The 27,840-nt window shown below is 51.3% G+C and overlaps 7 protein-coding genes across 7 annotated transcripts; 3 read left to right on the plus strand and 4 right to left on the minus strand.

The window, feature by feature from the left end:
- Positions 1–1,518: 1,518 nt before the first annotated feature.
- Positions 1,519–7,019, minus strand: NCLIV_041870 (hypothetical protein; the record flags this gene model as incomplete). Its single annotated transcript, XM_003881096.1, has 9 exons — positions 1,519–2,005; positions 2,597–2,744; positions 3,090–3,650; positions 3,933–4,037; positions 4,396–4,716; positions 5,203–5,352; positions 5,689–5,862; positions 6,356–6,483; positions 6,883–7,019. 9 exons carry the CDS (start codon positions 7,017–7,019, stop codon positions 1,519–1,521), a joined length of 2,211 nt encoding a protein of 736 aa, XP_003881145.1.
- A 1,255-nt stretch (positions 7,020–8,274) lies between these two features.
- On the plus strand, positions 8,275–12,590 carry NCLIV_041880 (conserved hypothetical protein; the record flags this gene model as incomplete). Its single annotated transcript, XM_003881097.1, has 7 exons — positions 8,275–8,299; positions 8,763–8,927; positions 9,033–9,308; positions 9,965–10,085; positions 10,411–10,663; positions 11,087–11,210; positions 12,454–12,590. The coding sequence occupies 7 exons, from the start codon at positions 8,275–8,277 to the stop codon at positions 12,588–12,590; spliced, it is 1,101 nt and encodes a 366-aa protein (XP_003881146.1).
- Positions 12,591–13,055: 465 nt separating this feature from the next.
- NCLIV_041890 (pv1h14035_P, related) lies at positions 13,056–14,413 on the minus strand (the record flags this gene model as incomplete). The annotated part of the gene is made up of 2 exons (XM_003881098.1): positions 13,056–13,155; positions 13,347–14,413. The coding sequence occupies 2 exons, from the start codon at positions 14,411–14,413 to the stop codon at positions 13,056–13,058; spliced, it is 1,167 nt and encodes a 388-aa protein (XP_003881147.1).
- Positions 14,414–15,820: 1,407 nt separating this feature from the next.
- Positions 15,821–18,686, plus strand: NCLIV_041900 (phosphoenolpyruvate carboxykinase (ATP), related; the record flags this gene model as incomplete). The annotated part of the gene is made up of 9 exons (XM_003881099.1): positions 15,821–16,003; positions 16,303–16,423; positions 16,521–16,672; positions 16,811–17,012; positions 17,116–17,336; positions 17,442–17,753; positions 17,858–18,052; positions 18,164–18,325; positions 18,486–18,686. The coding sequence occupies 9 exons, from the start codon at positions 15,821–15,823 to the stop codon at positions 18,684–18,686; spliced, it is 1,749 nt and encodes a 582-aa protein (XP_003881148.1).
- Positions 18,687–19,601: 915 nt separating this feature from the next.
- Positions 19,602–20,264, minus strand: NCLIV_041910 (conserved hypothetical protein; the record flags this gene model as incomplete). Its single annotated transcript, XM_003881100.1, has 5 exons — positions 19,602–19,623; positions 19,675–19,745; positions 19,800–19,897; positions 19,969–20,008; positions 20,073–20,264. The coding sequence occupies 5 exons, from the start codon at positions 20,262–20,264 to the stop codon at positions 19,602–19,604; spliced, it is 423 nt and encodes a 140-aa protein (XP_003881149.1).
- A 487-nt stretch (positions 20,265–20,751) lies between these two features.
- NCLIV_041920 (hypothetical protein) lies at positions 20,752–22,842 on the plus strand (the record flags this gene model as incomplete). Its single annotated transcript, XM_003881101.1, has 6 exons — positions 20,752–20,950; positions 21,441–21,649; positions 21,748–21,808; positions 22,016–22,119; positions 22,242–22,308; positions 22,778–22,842. 6 exons carry the CDS (start codon positions 20,752–20,754, stop codon positions 22,840–22,842), a joined length of 705 nt encoding a protein of 234 aa, XP_003881150.1.
- A 1,698-nt stretch (positions 22,843–24,540) lies between these two features.
- NCLIV_041930 (uncharacterized protein) lies at positions 24,541–27,543 on the minus strand (the record flags this gene model as incomplete). Its single annotated transcript, XM_003881102.1, has 6 exons — positions 24,541–24,632; positions 24,966–25,173; positions 25,464–25,564; positions 26,231–26,346; positions 26,782–26,830; positions 27,504–27,543. 6 exons carry the CDS (start codon positions 27,541–27,543, stop codon positions 24,541–24,543), a joined length of 606 nt encoding a protein of 201 aa, XP_003881151.1.
- Between the last annotated feature and the right edge of the window lie 297 nt (positions 27,544–27,840).

Raw genomic sequence — 27,840 nt, forward strand, 5'->3', positions numbered from 1 at the left:
CTTTTCCCAGTGGCCAGTGTCTTGTGATATCTGTGTAGTCGATAGCTCCTTCGATACGCACGTCGTGTCCTGACACGCACCCTGTGAGCGATTGTCTGTTTTGGCGCGTGTCACGGCCTTCGAGAAAGGTTTTGCGCCTCCGCCGGAGGCATTTCCACCCCGCTGAGTTGGCGATTTCACGCGGTTCGTCTTTGCAGCACCACGTGCGCGAAGAGTGTACTCTCGAACTGCACTCGAAATCGTTGTTTGAAAGACGCTACGAATGGGATTTGAACCGATAAACCTGTTGTGTGACAATAGGAGGAAACAAAGTGGAAGTCGTCCCTCCCCTCTCTGGTGGAAAACGGTACAGAGCGGGTTGAGGGCCTTCTGCGGACAGCTTTTTGACCGGCTTGCAGATTCCAAGATTGCTGCAACAGTCGTGCCCAAAGCGTCCAAAGATCTTCCTCCTTTTCAGGGAATGTGTGCGCTCTTGTGTCTAGTTGATGTAGGTCTTTGTAGGGTGTCCGTGTGTGCGCTGAAGAGTGGTCGGGTCTTGTGGGGAAAATGCGCTTCCCCCCAAAACTGACGAAGACGCAGGTTGGAGGAAAGGTGTGCTTGCCAAATTTTCAGTATAAACTTCCTTCACAGTATTCCTTTTGCGTAGCGTTGCCTGCAATCCGTGGACTGAGGGTCGCGCAGGAGAGACGGGTCAAGGCCTTCCACCGACTCCTGGCAGTGCTTCCTCACTTGTGCAAGGAACTGTGTTGCGGGACTGCCGGAAAGCATGTCTTTTTTTCCGGGAAAGGTTGAAGTGAAGCAAGAGGTGACTCCTCAGCAGTTCGGCGAATCTGCGTTAGCCACGCGATCCTCGGCGCTGGCATGAAGTGTGCGTGTGTGTGTGTGTTCCAGCATATCCTAGGTATTCCATGGCTTTTCCCTCGACCTTAGTCATAACCGGACACTTGACAAGGCGAAGCGTATCCCCGAAAGGACCACCCGTTCGCATGCAAGACTGCGACACTCCAAGAAACGTACAGTTTCCCGATCTCTGACGCGTCCTTCAAAACTGTCACCTGTCTCGAACGTTCATCGACAGGAAACACAAGCTGTGGTCTGCCGCAGGGTGTATCCATCTCAAACTCGGTATTTGTGTTCAGCGGGGGTGACAGTTGCGGTCTAGCTGAAGTCAACGACACGGACACGATCGATTCCAAACATTGGAGTGTTAGCACTTCGCACACTCTCAGCAGCCGCAGAACGGGTGACTCTTTGGATAACGCGTCAAATGCAACTGATACTTCTCGCAAATTGTTCCGAGAAGGCGCTGTCGCGCCTCTCACACAAATCGACAGTGGAAACGTTTTGCGTGTAACAAACGCCCGCCCCCTGCGCGCTGACACCCGAGCTGACGGGGAAACACTACATTCGCGCACCTTGAGCAGGGGTCACCGTGTGTTCTTACACGAACCCGTCGCAACTCGTCTCGCTGCGTTCTTTCCAGGCAGTCGACGAACGCAGAACCATCCGGGACGCTTCTCACGGCAGTGAACTGCCGCGCTTCATAGCATCAATGGCTTTGGCCACCCTCAAGCCTTGGCCTCTCGTGAAATCCGGATCTATGAAAGTCGCTTGGCTTTCGATGCCACCCAGGTTCTTGCCACGCGCAATCTTCAGGTATCCTTGGACACCCCAGTTGGGACCCCAAGTGTTCCGAACGATCCAATACTTGCGAGGTTTTTCATTCTCAGCGTTCGTCTCTCCCCATCCTACCAGCGTAACTGCATGGTTTGTGTACTCCCACCCGGTGAGAACGCCACTGCAATGGGGTGAATCGTTGTCGCACACGCGAGCGTGACTGGAGTTCGCGTCGTAGATCCCTGAGCTGTATGAAAAAAGAGAAGGAGGGGCGTCGAACGCAACTGGTACAGGGCCGTTCTTGTAGATCTCCAACATAATCTGTTGTTCACCCGAGCACTGGTTGCACTCGTAGCAGCCGCCAATATAGCCGTAGTCCTTCGCATACCTAGAAAACAGCGCAGAGGCACAGAAAGAGCAGATGCCGCAGACCACTGAGACGACGTCTGCAACACGTCCTGGTGGCACACAGAGATCCGCATTCAAGATGGCGGTCACTACACCTCAGTAAGAATGTTCTTTTCGAAAATGCGTCCGTTCCTCCTTCCCTCCCATACTCCGTTGTTCGGCTCACAGGCCGATCCGCCTCTCCTTAGAAAGAATTAACTTCCATGGGGGCCGTCTTCATTCAACACGGTGACTCTAAAACGTCAAAGAACACCGCACCCCACAACCAGCTGCACGGTAGAAGCTAGAAATGGGTCAGGTCCAACGAGAAAATCTTCTAATGAGCGCCAAATCCAAAACGGAAGGGAAGAGGCACAAACTTGCTGACGCTTCTGCCCCGTATCACTTAATACTCATACACACCTGAACAGCATGACTGTTGGAACTCCTACTCAATTCAGGCCACACGGAAATGTTTCGCAAATGGAATGGGGGTGCTCTGCACGAGAAACCGAAACCGCATCATCGGATACTACTTCGACACAGAGGCACGCGTCAGATTGGGCGGCCTCAGAGTTGGTTGTCCGCATACCATCTCGCATGCTCAGCACATGCTCCCAAATTCGCGTCGGCCTGCAGCATCGACTCACTGCCCGCCTCTGGTGAGCCCGTAGCTGTTTGAAACGGACAGCTCTCCGAGTGATTGCCATGGTATTCCATACACCTGACTTGAGGAATGCCTGCACAAAAAAATCACGGCTGATAAGCGCGGCGCCATTCAGAAAGACCATTCTCGACTCCAAACAAAACGGTTTTTTTGTGTGTTCTTGGGAAACGACTTCCGAATTCCCCATGTAGATTGGTACAAAGAAGTTGCCATAGTCTCTATCCAAAGCCAGCCTAATTAATCCTTGAACGGTTTGTCCCTACTTGACCCCTCAGTTTAAGTTGAGGAGTCCTTTGTGGCACTGGCCGTCGTCCTCGAAAGGAGCTTTCTGCAATCGTGCCTCGCACTCGAGTAGCCATTTTGCAATGAGGCGTCAAGACAACAGCAAGTGCGAGGAGTGGTTCGCCGCTGTTCTTACCAATGTCTCGCGCGTGTTTCCCCACAAGATAGGGGAAGCCTCCGTCGCAGCCTTGGTTGTAGAAGGAACAGGAGAGGACCGATTGTGAGGATAGTTCGCCGAGTTCGCTTGTGTTTCCAATGTTCAGAAACGACACCTCTTCGCTGTCCGTCACCGCATCGTCCTTCACAGTTCCAAAGAGTCTGACTTCCTTCCCAAGCATGCGAGATGCTGCAATCTCGAAACGTTTCTGCAGGGCGTACGTCGCCGCGACGGCATAGCAGCTACCACAGCTTCCCTGGTTGGTGACTTTCTCGTCAAACGCCTTATTAGAGAAGGGATCCGACCACGAGAATTCTTTGGGGAGCGTCAGAGGATCCTGCGTGTTCGCCACAGTTGCTCCCGGCGCCAATTGCTTGCTCTGAGCTTCTGGACCCGTTGTGGTACTCGCCACCTGGTGAACGTGACTCCTGATTGGGGCCAAGAAGTTCGTGCGCCCAACTTCCAGGGCGCTCACTGGAGACAGCACCTCCAGAGTATCCTCAAGCTGATTCAACTTTCGCGTATCCAAGGACTTCTCGCCTGAAGAAACGAGCAGCAAGAGCAAAGCACGACAGAGCACGTGCTGCTCCGAATCCCACGAGACGGAATGAAAAGAAAAACGCGTTTCGAGTTCCCCGTAGCAGCACAGGGCCGGTGTGGGAAGTTAGCGCGCGCATGCAGCGTGGACACTCTTCGAAAAAATGGGACTTGCCTCTCTTTCGAAACTGCCGCCACCGGTCCGCACAGTAACTGACCCGTCGCCCGCTGGCATGAATATTCCAAAGAAAAGGAGAGTGCACAAGAGAAAGGTCCGCGACTCACCTCTCTTGCACGGGCACGCGTAAACCTGAGAGGCGGCGGCATCTCCCTCTGCAGTGGAAATTTCCGTACTCGACTGCATGAACGAAAGCACGCCTGCGTTGTCGCCTAACGGGAAACACAGATCCAACGCCGGACAGAAAAGAGAAGTCAATAGCTGCCAGCCGTGTACACCGCAAGTTCTCCAATGTGCGTCCAGTTTGCTCTCCAGGCGGCAAGAGGTGAACGTCACTGCCGGAAAAGGAGTGCAGCAACTGCCCCGTCTCGAGCACGTCGTTACTCCGCAGTCAGGCAGGCCAAACGATTCTAAACGTCCTCCAGCGCCGAAACATATACATGAGTTTTTCTCGCCTCTGATAGTGACTCGGTACCTTCACACCGATCGGCCGCTGGAAAACCTTCTGACGGTTGTTTCACTGTCGAGCCTCTTTCCTCGATTCAAGGCCGACTGGGTGCCTTTGCATACCTGCTACTCTCATTTTCTTGAAGCCAAAATCCTTCACAAAACGGGACAGGTCTCGGCGGTTCACGTTCGCGAAGACGGAGTTGACACCCGCGCGCCAGCTCGAGGCCGGAGACGCGTTGTGCGTATCCACGAACGACTGAGAGATATACGAAGTCGAGTCTTTCAGTTCGCTTCCATCGGCGGGGCCAGACGGGCGCTCGACGCTTGAGGCCTCCCTGATCGCGACGAACGCGGCCGGAGTGGAGCTCGAAGCGCCGCTTTTCTCCGCATAGAAGCATCCCGACACGCGCGAACCGCCTTCTTGCTGCTGGATGTACCAACCTGAAGTGGACGAAATGACGAAGTCACGAATAATGCTTAGTGTCACAAAAATGCCCGCACACAACCCATATCTGGACACAGGAAGCGTATCGTGCAAGTGCGCGGGGCAGATATTTCACCAGTCAGAATGAGTGTCTCCGACCTACACGAAAAACGGCGAACCGTTAAGCCATCCAGCGTCACAGTAGCAATACAAGTCTCCCTGCCCTAGTCTCTTCTGGTCGCCCCTTGACGTCGCCGCGAAGATCCGTTTCTTTCTACAAGTAACGAGTGACCAGAAACAATTCTTTTGCACCGGAACTGAAAAGCGAGGCCGTCGCAACCTCGTAGCCCCACCCCGCGCCCAACGAATTGATTCTGCACGACCCATGTGGCCTTCGGTAACTAGTTGAACCGGCGGACCAGACTTCGGGAATACAAAGGTTTTTGGCATGCCACCAGAACGGTAAGAAAGTGCGTCCGAAAAGCGAGGCAGTCTTGTCTCACCAATTTGCGTTCTCGATGGGTCCGTTGCATAGCAGGCCGTGGCGCCTTGTGAGTTCTCCAAGTCCCCGTCGGCAACCGAGCAGTGGCTATGCGGGTTATATTTCATAAACCCCATGAGCCTTGTGCTGCCGCCAATGTCCACCTCAAAACCTAGAGACACCCCATGAAAACACATTCGCATCAACCGGATAGTGTGCCTCGGAATCCGATTCGCCCGCGGTAAGTGAAGTGCACGAATCCAATCATGGTTACGGGTCAAAACGTTCTCGAAAGTGTCTTATGGAATGGTGCCGGTCCACCATCGCAGCACACCGTTGAGGTAGCCTACACCACTGCCGTTGTGAGTTGAGAGTGGGAGGTCGACGCACCGCGCCACGATGCCTCAAATTTTCCGAGGCGGCAGGCGTCCCCAGACATTCACTTTGCCGCATTCTGGAATTCACGTGGCAGCAGAGAAAGAATCCGATTCGACAGACGTGCTCCTACCTTCGTCGTACACGGTTGTCCAACTGCCCACTAGCCGTTGCTTATCCTGGCCATCAAACACTCCGAGAGTCTTCCAGCTGGCTCGGTGGGGGCTTTCGAGTGTGGCCGCGCTGCGGGTCGTCGCAAAAGACACTGGAATGTCGGTCAGCGAGACTCGCACTTCCGTCTTGATTCCTGAAAAGACAAACGACCAAGGGCAACATACCAGCGAGAAGCTGCATACTTCCACAGCCGAGTTGTATTACGAAAACCTCGTGTACAACACAGACTCGTAGGCATTCGCTGACAACCTCCGTCTCTATATCTTTCCTCGAATCATGACATGACGCACACAGCGGACTCGGCACTACGAAGAGTCCACCAGAGAAAAGCGATACGTACAAAGCAATATTTCACATGGTTCCCCTTTTCTGGCACCTGCCGTTTACCTGACACCGGACGTCCTAGCACTGAGACGAGCTTACGGGTGTGCTGGGCCCTCTCTTCCATCTATTTAAATGAATCTCTTTAGTGGCTACACTACGGGGCGATACGGGGGAAAGGACTCAACGAATAGCGATGTTAAGTGTGTGCAAACCCCCCCCCTATATTGCGTTTCCCTGGTTTCTGGCTGTATGCCTAGAGTGGCAGTGTGTAATAGTGTCCGAGGAGCCAAAAGTAGACATACCGCCTTGGGTGGCCAAGAAGGATTTGTAGTCCTTTAGTTCATCGCGGAGATTCGCAGTGTTTGTATTAGGACTTGGGGATCCGCAGCTGCTAACATCTCCGGAAACAGCGGGAGTTAAGTAGAAGGTCCTGAAATGACAGATACACAAAATAGAAGAGTTTCCTGAGATAAAAAAACTCCTCCCATCGAATGCATATCCTACAAAACAGAAAATGTGCCAGGGATCAACGTCCTGCTCTACTCGCGTCCGGACACGGCCGGCGGCACTGCCGCCTTCTGTGTGATCGAAGAATCACCCGCGTTCCCGGCCCTTCCTTTGGGCGATGCCCGCTCCCTGTTCGAATAGCAGATGTGTCGAAAAGGATCCGCCACCACAGAATCCCCGTCACCAGTGTCTGAAAAGTCAGAACAGCACGCCCGCACCCGGCATCGTCTGTCGACGTCTGGTACAGGTTTCACCGCCGCACCCTGGCAGCGATGAAGGCAACGCTTTCTCAGCTGAGCAAGGCGAGTAACGTGAGCCTTACCAGTCTCCTTTGATGTCATGTACAGTGGCGTGAATGGGTAGGTCCGCTCTCACGCCGGTCCAACCAAGAAAACCCAGGGGCCCGATGAAGAGCAGGAGTGCAGCGCACCTCCTGCGCAAAGACCACATACCCTCCATTACAAATGCGCTTCAAAAACTAGATTGGGAGCTCCGAAACGATGACAAATGGAGGGAAATGAAGAAAGGATATACTCCTGGTAGAAAGGGGAAGTCGTAGGGGAAGAAACGTGCAAGAGGTGGAGCATGTTACTAAAACCGGCTGTTCACCGACGCATCCCCAGATGCCCGGCACAGGGGGAGGACCCGACTTATGGAAAATGTGTAGTAAAGGAGGAGGGGAAAAGGGGGGAAACTTCCCTCATTCGTGTTCAATGGCGGTTAGAATACATTTCTCTGCGGAAAGCCACGGCGTCCTCCCCTCGATAACGATCACGTCCCAGGCGGCCAGTCAGCTGAAAATCCGGCCGAGGACATGTGAGGGAATCGACGCTTCGTCGCGACGCGACACGGCTACACCCGAAAGGGAGATACAGCACGATCGCGTTGCTCTCCGTCCCAGGACAAAGTGAAACCGGAGGAATATCAAACAAATTGATTGAGAGCCACTCATCGAAAGAGCTAGCCCCGTTGCGCACCTCCTGTCCCTGGTGGTTGCAACGCTACCTCGCCTGTCCGGCCTCGCTGGAGGGAACAATCGACAACATCGATTGCGGTACGCAGGGCGAGCCTTCGAGAAACGAGACGCTCAAGTTGCCGCAGCTGCCACGTCCGGACGGCGAGCAGAGGCATTAGATGTCGCGATACTCGAATTCGTAATTTTCCAATTTGTGATTCCAGGTCTACCGTCTTGTAAATTGTTCACAATTTGCCACCGATGCGAAAGTGAGTCTTTTCAGTCTGTGTATTCGCAACGAAGCAGAAGTACGTTGCTGGCAATGCCAAGTTTTTTGAGACACGTGAGGGGTTGTTGCCAGGAGTCACCTGTTTGTTTGTGCCCCCATTTCGCCGCCATATGATGGATTTGATGATAGATGGCCGATTTGTGCATCGTATGAGTTTCGATTGAGTTTCGACAGCTCGGTTTTTTTTCGCTCGAGTCACCGTCAAAGGGGTGCCGGTGGTGTGCCTTGCAATCTTGAGATAGCGATAGCGTGCTGCGGTGTATGAATAAAGGATTGCTGGCACCGCAGTGAAAACGTTTTTTTTTTGTTTGGGGGCTCAAGAATCTGGTGGTGAAGGCTTGTTGTTGCAAGACTTCTCACCGTTGCCTTCCATCATCATGGCAAATCCCTCCTTACGAAGCCAGCATTAAGAACATAAAGATCATAGCTGGGCCAGATCATTCAACCGCGATCTTGCTGAGATTGGGACAATGCAGGGCATTCGTCACTTTGACGGTATAGCGTTCTCGTATATCGGTGTTTTTTGCCACAGTCGTTGTGTCGCATGTCCGGTGACCTCGTTAAAGTGAATCGCATCCCGGTAAGTGTCGTTTCCGTCGTCAGAGGGGTTCAGGCCATCCATGCGAATGGAGAGATATACCCCCGTTTCTGCTGGCCATCACCAGCGTCTACTCGAAAAATATGCACGTCTATGTTGTACAAGGCTAGGAGGGTTGGTGGTTCTATGCGTCATTTTGACCGCTGAAGCGATTTCACGACCGCATCCTCCCCGAGGACATGCTAGGAAGGATTTGAGTCCGTCAATTGCGGAAAGCACAAGCCATGGTGAGTTATCTGTGGTCTTGTTTATATTTTTGTCGGTGCTAGACTAAGACCGACCAGTTTTCATCTCGCATCTAGGGGTGCGCCTCTTTCCCTGTGGAAAACTCAAATCGCTTGTCACTGCTGTTGGTCTCAGGAGTGTCAAGCCTGGAGAATCGCGGCACATCTGTCGAAGTGCAGCTCCCCTTCGATAGACTTCAGGCTTTCAGAAATGGCGCTCCTGATTTTGACAAGGCTTTCCGCTTCCCGACTCAGGCGAGTGTGTCTGACACAAAGAATTTAAGGTCGCTCCAGTCGGGCGGTAAGTCCCATGTCGTTTTTCCTCAGAGCTGAAGTCATGGACTGGCAGCGAGCCGCGGGACGACGTGTGCTCGCTTTTATGAATTTATGTTTGTTTATCTCTCAGAGTGTCTCAACGTCTACTGGGGAAAGAAAGAGCTCGTTAGTAGGCTCACAGGGAAGTGGAAGAGTGCACTATATCCGAATTGTCACGAGACTTGGTTCACGTACACCGCCTGGTCGAGGACGAAAACGTGGAGAGAGTGTGCCCGGGCCGTGGGAGACTCCTACCAGTTTTTTTCCTGGGTGAAGCGCCACGAGAACCCTGATGGCGAGTGCATTCTCGTCAAGCCCTCCCGAAGCGACATCAGCCGGACCAACATGGAGGATTGCCTGGTCGACGGTAAGGAAGAGCAACGGCGCGCGGAACCTCCAGATCACGGTTATCTGTAGTCCTGCGTGCGCAGTTACAGCGGCCAGTTGCCGAGTACCCATGTGTGTGTACGTGTCTGCAGTGAAGCCACAAAAGGAAGTTGCTGTTACTGGAGTTGTCGGCGATCATGACGGATGCACCTCGTGCCAAGTCGGCGAGTGGTCTGAGACCGCATGTGACAGCTGGTGCAATGACGGACGAAAGGGTCGCTTTCGCGAAGTGATCGGTCATGCGAACTTGGCTCACTGCAGTTCATCGGCTGATGTCAACTGCGATTCATGTCCCAATCTGTGGGAAATTCAGCAATGCAATACTGCCATACAATGCGGTGCGTCATCCGTACACAGATACAGGGGTACTGTGACCAACGTTTGGGCCCCAGAGTATATAGAAACTGAGGGACGCATCGTTCGTTCATTACGAAAAAATGGCATGCCTCTAACTGTCCGTAGCCACCCCATCGTAGCGGAAGCCGTGCAACCAAAGCCGAAGTGAGATTGGAAACAAGCCAGCACGGCTAGGTCTGAGCCCGATTCTGAAGACAGTTTTTTACAGCGTGCCGGTTCCCCTAGCAAGCACCTCGTGCACAAGGCCGTATGTTGATTGTAAACGTTGGCTGTATGCAGCTAGTGGAGTCAAACCAGGAGTCAATTTCTGTCCAGGCGGAGGCAAAGAGGGCACAGCTGAGGACTGGCGCGACTGTGCGGAACGATGCCTGCGTAAATTTAGAGACACGAACGGAGACACGTAAGTTCGCCCTTTGCCTCCCTCTGCAGTGTATCACGTTTTTCTGCGTTGCTTCAATTTCGATTTCTTTTGTCGCCTGTATTTCGGTCACGTTCAACGTTTATCTATACTTTGGGGGGGATGACAACGGGCATTTCCGCTTGTAAGAAAGAGCGATTACTTTCCTGCGTGTTATCGCTTCAACTGCCGGACCCGTGTAGCTTTGTACAGTGCAAAACTGCTTCAGACAAAAAGGCCAGTGAGCGTCGAAGTTTTTTCACGAGTTCCCAACGCAAAGCGGATGTCAGTTCCGCGTCGCAAGCACTTATCTTTTTTGCCTTCGCAGCGAGAACGATCTGACTTTTTATAAGGCAGAATGCTTCCGATACTCGTTCAACAATGCGACATCCGCTTGTATTTTTGACCCGCTCCCTGGGTGCCCCGATTCCGCGTCAGTTAATGATCTGTCGTGGATTTCTGGAGACGTCCTGAGCATGCCCTCGGCAAACTTCACCACTGTCACGTGGCATGATTGGGAAGAGTGGAGCAGCTGCGACGAGGTTGACGCGGCGTTCGGTTGGAAAAAGAGGACACGAAGAGTAGGTATCCGGGGTGATTCGTCCTGGATTACCCCAAGCTGGCAGAGGGGAGGTAAATAGGGTGTTTTCTCCCAGGCAGCGGTATTTCCGTTTTGACACCCCCTTTCCACTTTCAAATTGGTATGACGAGGCACATGCCTTCATTTCGATGTACCTGGTAGGGCGAGGCTTTCCGGCAGCGCACTGCTCGCGTGCGGTAGCACGACGTACGGTCTTTCAGTTTTCGGCCTCTAATATGAATAGTGGTGTTCAACAGTATGTTGAGGAGCCGGATGGGAATCTGTCGCTTCTGAAAACGGACGCGCACCACTGGATTCGGCATTCCTAGGAGCTTGACTATCCCCGCGCCTCAGTTATCACTGTAGATAACTTAGCCACAACTACTGGCAGCTCTGTGCTTGTGGCCCGTAATTGTGTGCCCAGCTGAAGACATGGGGATATCGTCCGGACAACATCATTTCTCCGTCGCAGTGGATATCCGTGGGCCCTTGCGCTCCCAGCACAACTCTACCTCAAACCGAGCTCGATATGGCAATGAATCCGAGTGGTAAGGAATCTCACCACCGGCACGGCGAATGTTGACCGTAAGAAGGATTCTAGTTGAGAAGACTGTTTGCTGTTCCAGTGAATCTCTCAGTTTCGCTCCTCTAGATCTAATGAAAGAGGTGATGCATAGTTTGTTGCACTTGTTGTTCCGACCTCACCTCACACAGTTCCAATCGCACGTTCCCTCAGAACAGAGGTAGAACCAAGGATTACCCCAAAGGGGGAATATGCAGGTCGAGGAAGGATTGACAGCTGGAGTAAGGATTGTCGGTCGTGTTTGCTCTGTGTGTTTCTAACAAGCGATGTGCTGGGTGTACAGCGACTTTGCGGATTGGTCGACAGTGTCTTGCGAACCTCGTTGCGGGTCAAACAGGAAGAAGACGAGAACAAGAAAAGTTAGGCAGATGCCTGTGAAACAACCAGATGGTCGAATCTTGGACTCGTGTGCGTCCACTGAAGTTTCAGTACAAGCTCGCCATCAAACCAAAGACTGTCTCGGCTTCGTGTCCTGTGGTAAGTGCATCGGTTAGGGTTTCGGACAGGACCCAACGCATTGCGTACTTCAGAAATCCATGCGCGAATATAATACTCTGATGGACAGTGTTACGCTGCGCGTGTATGCGCAAACACAGTACATACAAATATACACGAGTGGGGTCACGTATAGTCACATTTAGGTGTACAGGTATATTTACACGCATGTATGTTCTCTTCTCGTTCACCTACATATTTTAGGTATTGTGAACGCGTGTGTTTTTTCTCATTACGGATAGGCACTGGCTGCGTTTACGGAGAATGGACGGCATGGAACGAATGCCGGTGCACGCCGGTTGGGTCAACAGCACGAGTGCTTCGCGTGCGAGACCTCCTTCAGGGGACTCCAGAGTCCTGCACTGATCTCGAGGAGGAAAAGAAATGCGGAAAAGTCTGCGAAGGTAATTTTGTGCCGCGTTCGGCTCCATAGGTCTTGATAAATATAACCGGACTGCCTGCCGGAGCACTATGTGAGGATTTAGACGGCATCGATGCTCATCTGAATGTGGAACAGAGATTTCGTTGTAGCTAGTCAAGCAAGAACGCGAGTTCTTCAGTTGGGGTCGGGACAACGCTTACGCGTCATAACGAGCAGTGTGGTCATAGAGTCTGCGGACCCGTGTTCGGTGAGGTGACGACTCTATGAGTCTACCAACTTGAGCACGTGGCGTTTTCCCTTCTGCACTAAATAAATGTCTGTTGTACTGCAGAAAGCAGTTCTTCCAGTACGGTCACTTACGCAGTGGGCGGAGGCATCGGGCTGGTCGTTATCATCGTTTTAGGCTTGATTGGACGCAAGGTTTCTCAAGCTCTCCCCACCGAGCAGTCGCACGACACATATCTCTAATTCTCCGTATGATGCCAACACGACTACATCACGACCGTTGTTTGTTTTCTGTCAACTCTTTGGGCGTCTTCGACTGGTTGCCGTCTGTGGCGTCTTGTTAACTCTAGATTTGGGTAAGGTGGTCAGTCGTGGGAGAGTTTTCCCTTGTTCTGAGACGGTGGTATATATACAGGGTTGCCGTCTTGTGGGACAGGAACTCGTGGCAGTAACTCAAATTTCCGGCAACGCCTGCTCAAAGGAGCATCAAAGGGCAACGACTAGCAACGGGCGGCACCGAACGGGAACGAATAAAGAATTTGATTGCAGAGTGTTTGAAAGCGGTGCCGCTCCAGATCTATCCGACGTGACGCTAGAAAATACGGTATGGAGAGCCTGTATGCCGCAAAATTCGCCCGAAAGATGCCACGAGACGGCGGTCCACCCCTCCATTTTCGGGTTTTGACAAGCAATTCGTCTTCTTTGTTCTCAAAGATGGTGTTGATCGTTGAGAGCACCGTACTGTAGTGCGTGTCTCACGGCAGCGTCGACCTCTTTGATCTCTTTTAGAATGGCGTCGGAGCCAAACCTGACAGGGCAACACCAGAGTGATTCAAAGAATCGAAAGGGTTTGTTTCGGACGCTTATACAATGGAGATCAACCACTTCACTCTGGCAACGCGCAAACATTGTTTTTTTATTTGCCTCTCGTTCTTCCTTCGTCATTCCAATGTGCAGAGACTGCTGTGAACGTCGTCGCTGTGATATGAGTATGCTTACCTGCGTGAACCACCATGTTGCTCGAAAGGTTGAACCGCTCCGAAGTTCTGCAGATCTTGCAAAACCTTTTTCAGCGGGTAAAAGTAAGGCGCCTCTAAAATATTGAAGTTTTTTATCGGCGGTACTATTGCATGCATGTTCAACTGGAGGAATCCGCAGGGGTAGGTAAAACCGAAAATGATTGACTGTTCCATAAGCTTCTTGGCCTGTGACTTTGCCAACTTGCACCCTTTCTGGATTCGCACGTCTCCAGGGGGGGAAATCGAACCAGACGTCTTTGATAAAGTCGTATTTTCTCCCGTGCTCAGTGGGGCAGTTCCCTCGCCGGCAAGTTGCACAGCAGCAGCACTCTCGGTGACTGCACGATCTGCGGTCCATACACTATTGGCGGGACTACCTTTGATTTGACTTATCTCATCGATAAGTTCCGGTGCTAACTGCACGACACGCTGTTGCATCTGTTTGAGCAAGGGAATATGTGCTCGCCGAAGTTGTTTGATATCGTACATAGTTCCCTTTGGAATGGCAGACAGGTGTAAAGCACTAATCGGGTATGGATGTGCTATGACCAAGAAGTCGAAACACCTGTGGATCTCCGCCGAAACAGTCCTCGGGCCAGAAAAGGCTTTCGCTCCTCCCTCTCTGTCAGTAGCATGTTGTCCAGGAACCGCCACGCTCGCACCGTGGTTCCGCAGTTCCTGGTCTCTTACGACAGAAACGGAGCCGTTTCCCTGAGTGTGATTCGGTGTACGCGAGGCCACAAGTTCCCGAAATACATCTCGTCCGACAAGCCGAATGTCCAGATCGGTCAGCAGCAAATCGCAGTAACCGCACCTGCGGACGGGCACGATGTTCGGCCGTGAGCAACGCGGGCACTCCTTCTTGTGGTACCGGTTCGTATAGAAGCGTTGGAGCTGCGCTGAGTGGTGCATGTACTTCTGCTGGACCTCAAAGGAGATCCGAGAAAGCAGTGTGCTCCTGGGAAGCACGCTCTCTAGAGTGGACCGACAGGAAACAAAGGTACAATTCGGCGGAAATCCGAATACGTTCCGGACACGGATAGGCATGCTGAAGCGAAGACGAACATCTGACGTTGCTCAGTCGCATATTTTGTGTCACCTAGAGGCGAAAATACGCGAAAAGCAAGACGTGCTGTTGAGCGATGATAGAATCTTGAGTCGGCTCGACGGTGTCGACACAACCCCACAACTACGTGTGCTCCACTCTTAGATCAGAGGCACCGCCAGGAGTACCTCTGTAACCGTTGTGGCAAGGAACTGGTAGAGACTTGGAGGTGTTACCCTGAAGAGGTACGACGTGAGAGAAACAGCCGTTAATTGTGCGCATCAGCTAGTAAGCAATGCCGTAGCTGCGGCTGTTTCTCGACCATTCGGCGCGCCTCCCTCCGGCTGCCTGGAAGGATCTTCTGCTCCAGCACGAGAGGGATGATGCACATGAAATTTGACTCGAAAGGGAACGCCCTGGTCTTTTCTGCATTAGTGAAGAAAACCGACATCCTCTGGTCGCCCTTCTCGGTCGGGTAACTCGGTGCCCGGCCAAGGCAGTTCGCGGATTACGCAGTGTTCCGCCACCCCACCTCTCAGTGTTGGCAGCGATACATATGCGAATGTATTGCTATGGGAACACAAGAAAAAGAATGTTAATATAAAGCACACAGCCGTCGACTCGACGTAGTAAAATCGTGTCTCAACCACGGTTCGACTTAATGGCTCCCACAGATGTACGTAGTGAGCTCGACGAGACTTTTCCTTGCAGAACGTCGTGACGTTAGATTGATCTACACTTTTAGTCCATAAACTGTAGAAATGGTGGAGAAGGTACACGATCTTTAAAATGTCGGGCATCATGAGCAGAGCGCATGCATGCTGAAGATATATATGTCTATACATGGGTTCACACAGTATTCCGGTTTTATGAACTAGCAGTCCCCAGGTCGATCCCACATTCAGAAGAAGGCACGTCTCAAGGTACTTCACTTCCTGAATTGTCGATTCCCCTGTTTGCGCCTCCGCGCGGCCGAAAAGAGGCATCAGGTAGCAGTGATTTTCTCAACCCAAAAATCCACGCATGTGGAAGCCGGTCGTTCCTTACTCGAGGAGTGGGGGTCGGGCCCAAATCGGAGACGCACCCGACCCGCGAGGCGCAGTTCGCGCAGCGTGCCGGTCCACATAAAACCAATATGTACGGCACTTGTCTCGCATATTTTGAAGGCAAGCCTACATATTCCTATCAGGAAGCGGTTTCCCTCCCGTACGAAATACAACGGTCCGCAGTGTCGCCCGCTCTAGTGAAGACAACGAGTTCCCGTGCTCTTGTTGCACTGAAACGTTAGATTGTCTATATTTCCCTCCATTGAGCCGTAAAAGTTCCCGGCGTCAACCGGCAGAATTGAACCGGAAATCCTTCTCCTCTCAGAGACTATTCTGCATTCAAGTTCCTTTTGTGTTCAAAAAATGAATCGAGCGCAGTCGGCGGGGAGTTTAAAGGACTCCCTCAGCTTCTTGGAGATGCTCAAGAAGCAAATCGACGCAAACTTGCAGCACCACAAACCGGGGGAATGTCCTCTAACAAAGAAGGACATTCTCGATCTAGGTCAACTGCAAAAAGAAATTGATTTCCAAGAAAACGTCCACGCGGTAGGAGAAGCGCACTTCTCGACCTCTTAAATTTCCTCATCGACACGTGTTGATTACACAACTTGAATTGTAGTGGCCCCTCCTGTGTTTGGGCCTTTTCCCCGCATGGTTTGAGGTAGCGATTCTCGTTTCCCTAGAGACAAACTTCAGAGATGCGTCATTTTGTGGTCTTCCTGTTTGCACATATCCATTTGGTTGACACGATGGCGACACCACGTTACCGTGGCGCCTCGCGTCACTCCGGCGGCGTGCAAACGTTATCTGAAAAAATTTTGCTTGCTGTCCTCTTCGTGTGTCAGGTGGGAATCACGTGCGCGCAACTTTTCCATAACACGGCCCCTGCCGTTTTGTATGAGCAAGCACTCAAGAAAGAGGCAGGCTCTCTCATTGCGAGCAGCGGAGCGCTCTGCGTCTCTTCAGGTGAGAGGAGCGTTAATCGTGCCCTCGTGCTCTGGTCTTGTGATACATTTAGTGCATTCACAAAAGGTTTTCTTTGACGAATGTTCTATGTGATCAGGCTTGAAGACTGGACGGTCTCCCGCGGATAAGCGGATAGTGGAGGAACCGTCATCGAAAGACGACGTTTGGTGGGGAAAGGTTAACATCCCATTCTGCGAGAAGTCCTACCTTGTAAACCGTGAACGCGCGGTGGATTACCTAAATCTCCAAGTTAGTTGAAACACGTTTCGCACGATTAAAGCAGCGCAGCTGCGGTAGGCCCCAGAGACATGTTCAGACTGCTGATGAGCAAATATCATGCCGCTGCCAATGTCAACACCTAGGGAGTTGCTTTATGTACTTCTACAGGATCAGCTGTACATTGTGGACGCATTCGCCGGTTGGGATCCCGAGTACCGCATCAAGATTCGTGTGATTACCACCCGGGCATATCATGCATTGTTCATGCAAAACATGCTCGTCCTGCCGACTGCTGAGGAGCTGGAGAACTTCAAGCCGGATTTCACCATCTACAACGCAGGCTGTTTCCCCGCCAATCGATATACAAATGGTAACAGATCACGCACGACCGGTCATAGCGTCATTCTCAGCCGGGTATCAGTTTCTGCCCTAAATTGTCGGAATGTGTTGGCGACTGCTGTTGTTGATGGCAGGTGTAACAAGCCAGACCTCCGTTGCCATGAATTTAGGAGCAGGAGAGATGGTCATCCTGGGAACGCAGTACGCTGGAGAGATGAAGAAAGGCATCTTGACTTTGATGATGTACCTCATGCCAAAGAGGGGCCAGTTGCCCCTTCACTCTTCCTGTAACGTCGGACCCAAAGGAGACGTCACGCTTTTCTTCGGCCTCTCTGGAACCGGCAAAACCACATTAGTGAGTCTCTGGTGAAGTAGTACTAAGTGCCAAACGAGGAAGCAAACTTTTCCACTGTTAATAGATTCTGTCTTACCCGACACATCTCCTGGTTTTTGTGCGCAGTCAGCAGATCCATCGAGGCAGCTGATCGGCGATGATGAACACGTGTGGACAGACAAAGGAGTTTTCAACATTGAGGGAGGCTGCTATGCAAAGTGCAAGGACCTCTCAAAGGAGCAGGAGCCCGAGATTTGGAACGCGATTCGTTTTGGGAGCGTACTGGAGAATGTCATCATCGATGGAACTACGCGGGTCGTTGATTTCCGTGACGTTTCGATCACGGAGAACACCCGGTGTGCTTACCCCCTGTCCTATATTCCGAATGCCCTGATTCCTGCAAAAGTCGACACTCATCCGTCAAATATCATCTTGCTGGTAAGCGATGCACTGTCGTGTAGATCGCGTTTCAGGCTTGTATGGCCCTGCCATGGCGTCACATTTTTGTCAGTCGTGTAGGTGATGCCAATTTCTTGCTGCAGACATGCGACGCATTCGGAGTTCTACCACCCCTGTCAAAACTGACGCCCGACCAAGTCATGTATCACTTCATTAGTGGCTATACTAGCAAGATGGCTGGAACGGAAATTGGGATTCTTGAGCCGACAGCAACGTTTTCCGCGTGCTACGGAGCGCCTTTCTTGGCCATGCATCCCATGGTTTACGCTGAGATGCTCGTAAGTCCGAAATCTTTGAAGAATAGCGTATCCTGCTGACAGTGGAACAAGATTCTGTTGACGGGTTCAGTTTGCAGGCTCGTGCTCCCGTGTCGGACTGAGTTGCTTCAGGCCAAGAAGCTGAAAGAGCACAATGCCCATGCGTGGCTACTGAATACTGGCTGGATCTGCGGAGGATACGGAATGAGCGAAGGGCGACGCATTCCTCTCAAGTACACTCGTCTCATGGTGGACGCGATTCACGATGGCACTGCCTTGCAAACTGAATATCAAGTAAGCGTCGAGTAGGGTAGCGCACGCAGCTGAAGAGTGTCACACATATCACTTGCATTTTCTGAAACCAAGCAGATGACTCTCGGAAACTACATTCGTACGGGTATGTGCCCAGCCTGATGGTCATTGCAGCTTCCATGTTCTGTGGAACTGTCTTCAGACAATGTCCGTGTTTAACCTGGCCGTGCCGATCGCGATCAAAGGTGTCCCAAGCGATCTGCTGCTTCCCGAGACGTGCTGGTCAGATAAGAACAAGCTCGACGCGCAAGTGCGCAAACTGGCTTCTTTGTTTATTGAGAACTTTGGTAATTACACGGATAGGGCGACCCCCAATGTTGTGGCTGCTGGCCCTATTCTTTAGGCCCGTGGAAAGGTTATCCTGCAGGGGTACTCGTTTTATGCGCGTCATGGATCTTGGTGCAACAATCCAGGCCCACGTGAGTTGTGTGGGTGTAGTCGTTTTCTTTCGGTGGCATCCCTTATTTCGTGGTAGCTGATCTCCCAAGTCCGTGATGACGTCTCCTAGGAGGAAGAAGGCTTTCTCGTCAAGAGAGCATTACGCTGTTTGTCTCCTGATAGGAATGGGTCGTCCGGATGTGGACACTACAATGGGTTCAATTCGCATCCCGACTGAACACAACGGTCGGTCGGTGTCCCTGTGTGTTTTCTTTCGATGGCGGGCCGCCAGTACATGATCTCTAAGCTGCTCAATCCGTCACCGAGGGGTCATATGTTCCACGTTTGGTTGAGATGTATGTCGCGCTTCCTCCACCCCTCTCATGTTCGTTGCGGTGCTTGTAACATTATTCGGAGCATCGTGAAAGTGAGTTTGCTGTACCTCGCGTGTTCACCTCGCTGGATGGCATTTCGTGTTTACTTTAATCAGACTGCATCCACCATATTCCTCAAGAGAGGCCAGGCTACGGAGACTGGCGCGTGACCACCAGCTGTCGCGAATATGGCGTCCATTCAACACCTGAGTACGGAATTCATCGTCTCGCCAGTAGCTTCATCGAGTGGGCTATGCATATCCCTCGTGGCGATCGTTCTTGTAGTTATGTGGCTGTCCTCAGGACTTGCGGACAGTATTTTCCGGAGGCTGGAGGCAGAGCATGCCTGCTGCCCTTAGGACACGTTTCGCCACATACGAGTTACTGGTGTTTCACACCGGTTTCTTGTTCAAAGAACACATTGGGGCCACTCATTCATATCCACAATATTCGGACTAATTCAAGCATGCATTTAGTGGGTTTGCCTCATGAGTTTCAGTGTTTTGTCACAGGGGCGAAGACACCTCTCTGCATGGGATCGTCAGAAGACAAATCTTAGCAAGGCCTGGATTTATCTACCGTACCGGGACGGTGGGAGACAGTAGCATTACGGGCGATTGCACAGCAGCAAACCCTGGTATCGGTGATATCTGAAAGCGGATTTGTTTCGACAGAGGTGGAAAATCTGCAGGGCAGTAACTCACTTGTCGGAAGGCAGGTGTTGGTGAAGTCATAGCACCTCGTGGCGCAAATGTGTACGATGTCGGATTTGGTGCGGCGGGGGCAGTCACGCGGCTCTCCTCTGCACGAAAGCGCCCGACAGCTCTGGAATATATGACCAAAACTGAATGTGTGTCTTGCCTCACCACTCACCGATTAACCTGCACGCGCACGTCCGATCATTCACGGGAGTCTGACCAGGCGGATTCAGTTAGGAGACGGCAAGAGATTCACAATCTGCGCAACCTTACCATTACAGTTGACCCCAGTTCGAGAAAACTCACAGAAGTATTGGCAGACATATTGGTAGAGACTGTCTTTCTCGTCAGGGTACCATCCGCTGTCCTAGTCAATAGCGGATGCCACGGTAGATCGGAAGATGCATGGTGTGCCTGTCCAACAGCTGCTGCGAAAGAGGAAAGGACGGCTAAAGCTGTAAAGGACTTCATTTTGACTCGCGAACCGTTCTATTTGCATCGGTCGTTTTGTCACATCTGCCTTGACTTGTCTGAAGAAAGACCAGAGTCAGGATTTACGGACACACTGCTGTCGTGCTGTACAGACAGCTCGATACCGGTGAAGCATGCAGCTGGCCCGCCAAGTTACCCGGCATGCGGCTGCTAGAACTGCTGCTGTGAAGAAAACCACCGTCGAAATAGTAATCTTGATGTATCTGCTTGTCTTCTAAAGCAAACTGTGTTGGTTGTGAAGTCTTCAAATTTTTACTGCGAATGAATGGCAGGTCGCCTAGAACAACCAACCAAACAGAAGCATGCAGACACTCTGCTCCCAAAGCGCTGCCTTTCCATTTCCAACTTTCGCTTTGTAACAGGACGGCTTCAGTCACATTGAATTTTTCTCCCCCGACCGGTGTTCACTGATATTTCGTATTGATTTCTCGCCATTTTCCTCGAAAACAGGTGTTTGGGGCGTAACATGGCTAGTGTGCCTGTTGCCGCATCTCGGCACGTTTCTCATATCGTCCCTGAAACAGAACCCGTGATTTTAGTTGACACGTTCAAGAAGGTGCCACGAGGATCTTTCGTTTTCTTTCTCTCACATTTTCATGCTGACCATTACAGTGGCCTTTCTAGTTCTTGGTCCAGAGGTACCGTGTATTGCTCCGTTGTGACAGGTAAAAAAAATTTCAGGGTCGCAAGCAGCCTTGTTTGAAAATAGACTGCAGTCTGTGCTCACATGAGTACGTGTTTTTCCATGAAATGTGTCTGATACAGATTCTGAAGCGCATTTAGCAACTTTCCAGCACCAATCACCTATGCTTCCTTTGGTGTCTGCAGCAAGATTGATTACTACAATTCTTCGCGTTAATGGTGCGCTTGTCCGCGGTTTAGATCTCAATACAGAATACGAAATTGCTGACGCTCGAGTCACTCTATTGGATGCAAATCACTGTCCAGGTATGGCTTCTTACGGCTATTTCCACCGGGTTGTTATGCGCAATATAGCCATAAATGTACGGTTTCTTGTACCTTTCGTCCTGTTCGTGGTGGCAGATATCGTGGCTGACGGTTCATCAGCGATGTGCAGTTTGCTGTTAGCATGACTCAAAAGAATGCAGCCGATCTAAATTCTGAGTTGTGGTCTGCATGCTTGTGAATTTTCAGGAGCTGTAATGTTTCTTTGCAAGACAAAAGGAGGAAAAACGTATTTGCACACGGGAGATTTCCGCTACGATCGACATATGGTCGACCACCCTGCACTGGCCAACTGCCACATTGATACGCTGTTTCTGGACACTACGTATGCCAAACCAGAGTACGAATTTCAGCCGCAGGCGGACACGATTCAGCATGCTATTAACGTTGCGGAGGAGGTAAGAGAGTTCCGGCTCAAGACGCGGCGACCCTCCGCACCCGAAACCAACCACACAGGGGTCAAAGCGATGTGTCTACTGTACCATTTCTTCTTCAGCTTTGCAAACAAAATGGGCAGCCAGGCCGAGTTTTGTTCCTCGTGGGATCGTACACTATAGGTAAGCAAGCGCAAATGGCATTCTTTCATGGGCAACCCACGGTGGATACACTTGCGTTTCTCTTGGACCTTCGCACGGGTGCACTGTTTCTGGAAGATACACGGGTTACTGATCCGGTGCATCCAGTGCGGGTGAAAAAGTGAGTAACATGGGTTTTTTTGGCTCGAAGATTTCCGTCGTGTGTAGTGTGCTGCTACGTTTCGGTAGGAAAGGAGAAGATCGCTCTCGCCCTTTCCCAGGCATTTGGGTGGAAAGTGTTTGCGAGCGGAAAACGGCGGCGCATTCTTGACTGCTTGCAACTGGAACAGCTTGTGAGTACCATTTCATCAGTACGAAAGTGGTCGTGCTATCTTGAGTTTGTTGCCCCCCCCACCCCCCCACAACTGCGATTAGGCTGGAGCGCGCGTATATGTCACTGGGTTTTCGTCTTCAGCGCGATGGACGTCTCAGTGACGACCCGGCGGATTCCTGCATACACATTGTTCCAATGAACACCATAGGTATGTTACGCCATGTGGCGATCTTCAATGAAGCGACCTTCACGTATCATCTCGTCAGAAGCGTTAGACATAAATGCTCGCGTTACTGTCGTCAAACTTCCATGCTCTCAGGCACAGTTCTACCCTATTTCCGTCCTAACTTCTCCCGGATTACGAAGTATGTGGAGGACGCCGGCCTCAGCGACGTCTTCACTTCTGTCGCAGGTAAGAGTTGTCGTCCTGAGACCGTTCGGTTTCCGGTCCTGCGCCAAATAAGCCATATCCGCTGCAATACGAAATTGCCTGTTGTTGTTGACATGCTGCAGGATTTCTTCCGACAGGCTGGTCCTTCACCAGCAAATGGAATAAGGAGCATTCTACAATGTAAGGCATGGTAGTATGCAGCAGTCTGCATATGTATATTTTATCAGGGAAGAGCGGTTGCAGTTGATTTTCTTTTCCGTTCCCTATACATGTGTGTGTACTTCAGGAGTTCCGGATGCATCAGTGTTCACCTACTTGAGTACAGCGAGCATTCAAGCTACACCGAACTAAAAGAATTTGTGGGCATTTTGAGGCCTCGACAGGTGGTACGCTAGGAAACGGGTAGGGATGGATTCTGGTGGACGGTGCTCTATCTCCCGGACGTTCACCGACTTGACGTTTCACCACTCTGGGAGTCAGGTGACGTGTATACACTTAGTGGCAGATCTCCAGCGGGAGCGTTCCGCATGGATTCTGATTGGTTGTGTGTATTGCGGGTCCGTAGATTCCGACAGTGTACTCGAATCAAAAGGACTTCAGCCGGCTGCTTCGAGACATGCAACGAACAACGGTAGGTCTCTTCTTGTGTGAGTGAGCGCGCTACATCCGGGTATATTTCGGCCAAGAGAGGGTTCTATTCTTGCTCCAAAGGTGTTACACAGGTCGCATTGCCTTTTTGCAAAAACGCCTTCCGGAACTAATGACTCACCACCCCCGCGTCAGAGGACAACCTGTGTTCGGTTTCTGTGATGTTTGTTCAGACGGCAGACGCAGCATCCAGTGGATCTCACACAACTCAAGGGAATTCCGCAAGAAAAAGGGCTCGCAGGGGAGAAACTCCGAACCAGAAACAGCTGAAAATCACCAGCTTTTTCTCAAGCGCCACCTCTGTCAGCGCAACGGAAAACGTATCACTGCGGAACTCCCTCACTCTGATGCACCGTATCCAAAACTCGTGTCAACGAAGTCACCCAGAAGTCATCGAGCTCTCGGACTGAAGTAGACTGTCTCTGCACGCGCGACCGCAACACTGAGTTAAAACCGGACGAGGACATTCTGATGCAACGACTGAAATGATTGTTCATTTCTGTACGTGCCGTTCAAACACTTTCCGTGCCTAAATACCATTTGATCAACAGTACAAAAGCTAACAGCCAGCCCTGCTTTCCTTGCTCTGATGTCCTTCGACGTCAGGACACGGTTTCTGTCCTCGGAGACAAGAGAAGAAATAACTGAATTTAGTGAAGCCAGCTGGCGTCACATGTACGAGCACGGTGCTCTCAGGAAGTTCGGTCTCTGTCGACCAGGCGGGTCTCCGGCGTCCGCAGAATTTTTCTTAGTCTCACGATCGGCACACAGCAGCATGCACAGGAGAGGAAGTACAACGGCACGCGGGCGCCATTGATACAGGTTCAGCATGTAGCACGGGGATCGAGTTATCATCGAGGCGAAGACGGAAACTCCGTGGCTCTGTTCGAGGGTCTTGTCTCAGGAGGAACAGCAGCCGCGCCGGCTTTGCCGTATTTGGCTATCTGTTCTCTCCTCATCGAGCTGCACACCGAAATAGCAGCAATGGGACGAAGCGTCCATTCACATGTTTGAGCTAGAAAACCACAGACTGTGTATCTTTTATCGCTGTCAAGTGAGAGGTTTGTTTCGGCAGAGTAAAGAGCCCCAAGGGGACTAAGCTCTTGGTTGCGTAAACTCCCACTGCACATACGCAGCAGCAATGCCAGGCAGTAAATCACCGCTCAAACTTCCACTTGTGTAGATTTGCCAGACAGAATGACCGGAATGTCTGTAGAGGTACAGAGACTTCGTCCGACAGCATGGTCATCAGTCAGTAATGGCGACATGCGATTGCCAATGCACAGAATCGGATTCACGCAAAGGCCCGAGCCACATAGAGGCGGTGCGCAGTCCTCGATCCGCTCTCGCGTGCAAATGAAAGAGCGTGCAACTCGAAAGCAGAGGGAATATACGTGTGCTTTAACTCACGTGAATTTTTTGTCCTCGTCCTGGTTGAGCAGTCGACTGGGGATTATCCTCGATTTGCTTCTTCTGCCGAAGAAGATAGATTTCTGACACCAGAGTCAAGTCACACCATACGGCAGACATTCATGCTTTGAAAGCGGCAGCTGTACAGGAAGATTGTCAATTTTCCCCGAAGAGTTCCATGCACCGATTCTCTCACGAACAAAAGTCACAACTGCGGCGCGAATGAGATGAAAGAGAATAGCTCCGTTCCCCAATTGAGGCACCTGCGCACGATCCAGATCTACGCAAGTTCACTAAAGAAAGGAGCGGTCCCCCAGAAGCCTCTATTTCTCTGTAGAGTGCCTGTAGAACGGTCAACCCAACAGGCAGAACAACAGGCGACAGCCAGTACCAGTGTGTCGGTTAACCTGTCGTACCCGCTAGAATCTGGTGGAACGCTTGCTCAACGTTTGTGGCGTCCAAGGCGGAAGTCTCAATGAAAGCGAGGTGCTCTCTGTTTGCAAACTTGGTCGCCTCCTCAACGGAAACCGCACGCAGATGCTTCAGATCACTTTTGTTGCCCACAAGCAGAATGACGATATTGGGATCCGCATGGTCACGTAGCTCTTTAAGCCACCTTTCCACCTGACGACGCGGAGGAAAAAACAAACAAAAGACGCACGGTTCACACCGTTCCACAAATGGAACTAAACAGCAACTAAATCGAATGCACCCACGAAGAAAGTCTTCCCTGAAGTCACGCCAACCAAATACAGCCAAAAAATTGGCGGTACTCACAAACACTCGTTAACTCGTCACGCCTCAGGTGGACTACAACCTTCCTGTCGCTCCCTGCGCAGCAAGTCTATCTCTTCCAAACCCCCTCCAAACCATGCAGCGCATTTCGACTAACAAGCCGGTTGTCCTCGCCTTACGTTCTCGAACGACTGACGCTTGGTGATGTCGTAAACAAGTAGAGCTCCAACAGCTCCCCTGTAGTACGCGGAAGTAATAGCTCGGTACCTCTCTTGACCCGCTGTGGACAGCACAGCCGCAGAGACTCGCATTCGCAAAAAAAAAAAAGCCGTGGCCAACCGCACACCACAAACGCAAACACCCCCACGCCAGTTCTGAATTACCCTTCCTCTGGGTGTCCGTAGTGGCAACAGACCAAGCGAAGAAAGATACAAAACCGTGGTTTCGTGTATTTAATTTGTCTGCATGCTTCGAGGGACCTGCCTCCTCTTCCGTGGTTAAGCTCAGCTTGCCTTTCGTCCCTCTGATTGAACCCCGGAGGACAAAAGAGACACCACGCGACGCACCTCCCAGGGCAATTCTCATTTTGGGACATTTGTCTGTCAACAAGAGTGTGTCCCCGAAAGTGTGTCAGCGAAAGTGAGGCACGGCGCAAGCTCTCTTTGTTTCGAATGCATTTGTGTGCCGAGTCTCGGGTGTTCAACTTCCCTATGTACAAATACATATATACACATATCTATTTCTGTGACCATCATCAAAAAAGACAAAGTGTTCGATGAGATGTCATAAGGGGGGGAGCACCAGCACAGGAGAGCGTGTACCACAGGCCCCCGCAAGTTTTTACTTTGCAGGCGTTGGGGCGTTTCAGAGTTACGCCTGTGTTTGATAATCTGTGAAGGCCAGTGCCAAAAAAGATGCTGACTCAACAGGTTGAACAAGTTCTTACCGGTGTCCCATATCTGTGCCTTGATGACCTTGCCCTCATCCAAGTACACGCTTTTGGTCGCAAACTCAACGCCAATTGTGGATTTACTCTCCAGGTTAAACTCATCCCGCGTAAATCTGGAAAGACAAAAAGATACTCGGAAGAGGTGGACTAACGATAAAGCACACAACATTCCTTCTGCGCCTTCTTTCAGTCTGGCCCAAAGGTTATACACGACCATGAAATGGTGTTCTCCGAGCGCCTGTCGTGACGGCAACATTTGTCGACCGTTCTTCCTGTGTTGGCCCCCGTGCTCGTTTGAGTCAGAAATTGCTTATATGACACCATTTCTCGAGGAAAACCAGAGTTGCAGTCAGTGTGCTAACGTCGGATCTCTGGGTGATATGTCTTTTTCAGCATCCCCTTCTCGTCCAGTACAGTCTCACCAAGACTGCGTTCCTACCATGTCTTCTCACGCGCACGGAGCAATAGAAAACGTCGAAGATTTAACATTGGCCACTGCTCAAGACCCACCAAGTCGGCCCTCTTCAGTGATGTCTCAGACAACCTACCGAGAGAGCATGTTGGATTTACCGACTCCACTGTCTCCTATCAAGACAACTGTGCGCATACACAAGCACCCATCAAACGCAGAGAATGGTGTGTCTTGCAGCCGGTGCTGACCAGTGGGCATGTAAGGACCAAACGGAATCAGCAAGCGTGCATGTTTATCTACATGTAAGATGGAAACACTTCGAGGAAGGTCTTTTACACAAGAAATCGGTTTTACACAACTATCTCCATCGTGCCGTCATGACACCTCGTCTCGTCTTCAAATCACTCGGTATGCTGAAAGCTTGGTAACTGCTGGACAGTCTGAAGAACGCTGCATAACCGCATGATTTTGGACAGATACTGGGGCAGTACTAACGGATGACTTTGCAGTGAAAGGGAGACACCATAAACTTTTTTTTTATTCCCGGAGAGTCTTGATTATTTGTGGTTACACAGAAACTCCTCTTAAAGAGCCCCCTTCTCCACGTCCGACTGCCGGTGACTGCACCGACAACGCCAACAAAGTAGACAAATTTTTCCCTTCTCGGGCGGCTTCGGGCACCTGCACGGGAGTTCTACGCCATACAGGCAATGGAAAGAAAGAACGAAGCAGTGCCTTGATCACCCTCCGGGGACTACCAATGGAAGAGTAAACCCGGAGTGCGTTAACGACGGAAGAACGAGTGCAAATTGCGATGGAGTCGAAACCTTTCAAGGCAAAGCGCAAAAGGGCACGTACTTTTGTAAAGATAATCGTAGTATTCATCTTTGGCCGCCATGGTGAAGATTGCTAAAGACCGAACAAACTATTCCCAAGACTGTGATGTAAGTTCCGCCGCAGAAGCGGCCGTAGAACCCAGGCGGAGATTATGCCTCCACCAAATGTACCCAGAAGAAAAGCGAATTATTAGTCTCCCGTCTCCTACTCTCCGACAGTATGTATAGACACCCTTTCAAGACTGTGGATAGAGTGGCCGTCAGGATATGTCTCAGTGCGGCGAGAGATTTGATGAACAGCGGAGCCAGGAAATGTGCGAGGAGTCACGGCGTCCCAGGTGCCAACAAAATGGCAGAGG

The sequence above is a fragment of the Neospora caninum genome, chromosome IX (genome assembly GCF_000208865.1).
Source record: "Neospora caninum Liverpool complete genome, chromosome IX".
NCBI lineage: Eukaryota > Apicomplexa > Conoidasida > Eucoccidiorida > Sarcocystidae > Neospora > Neospora caninum.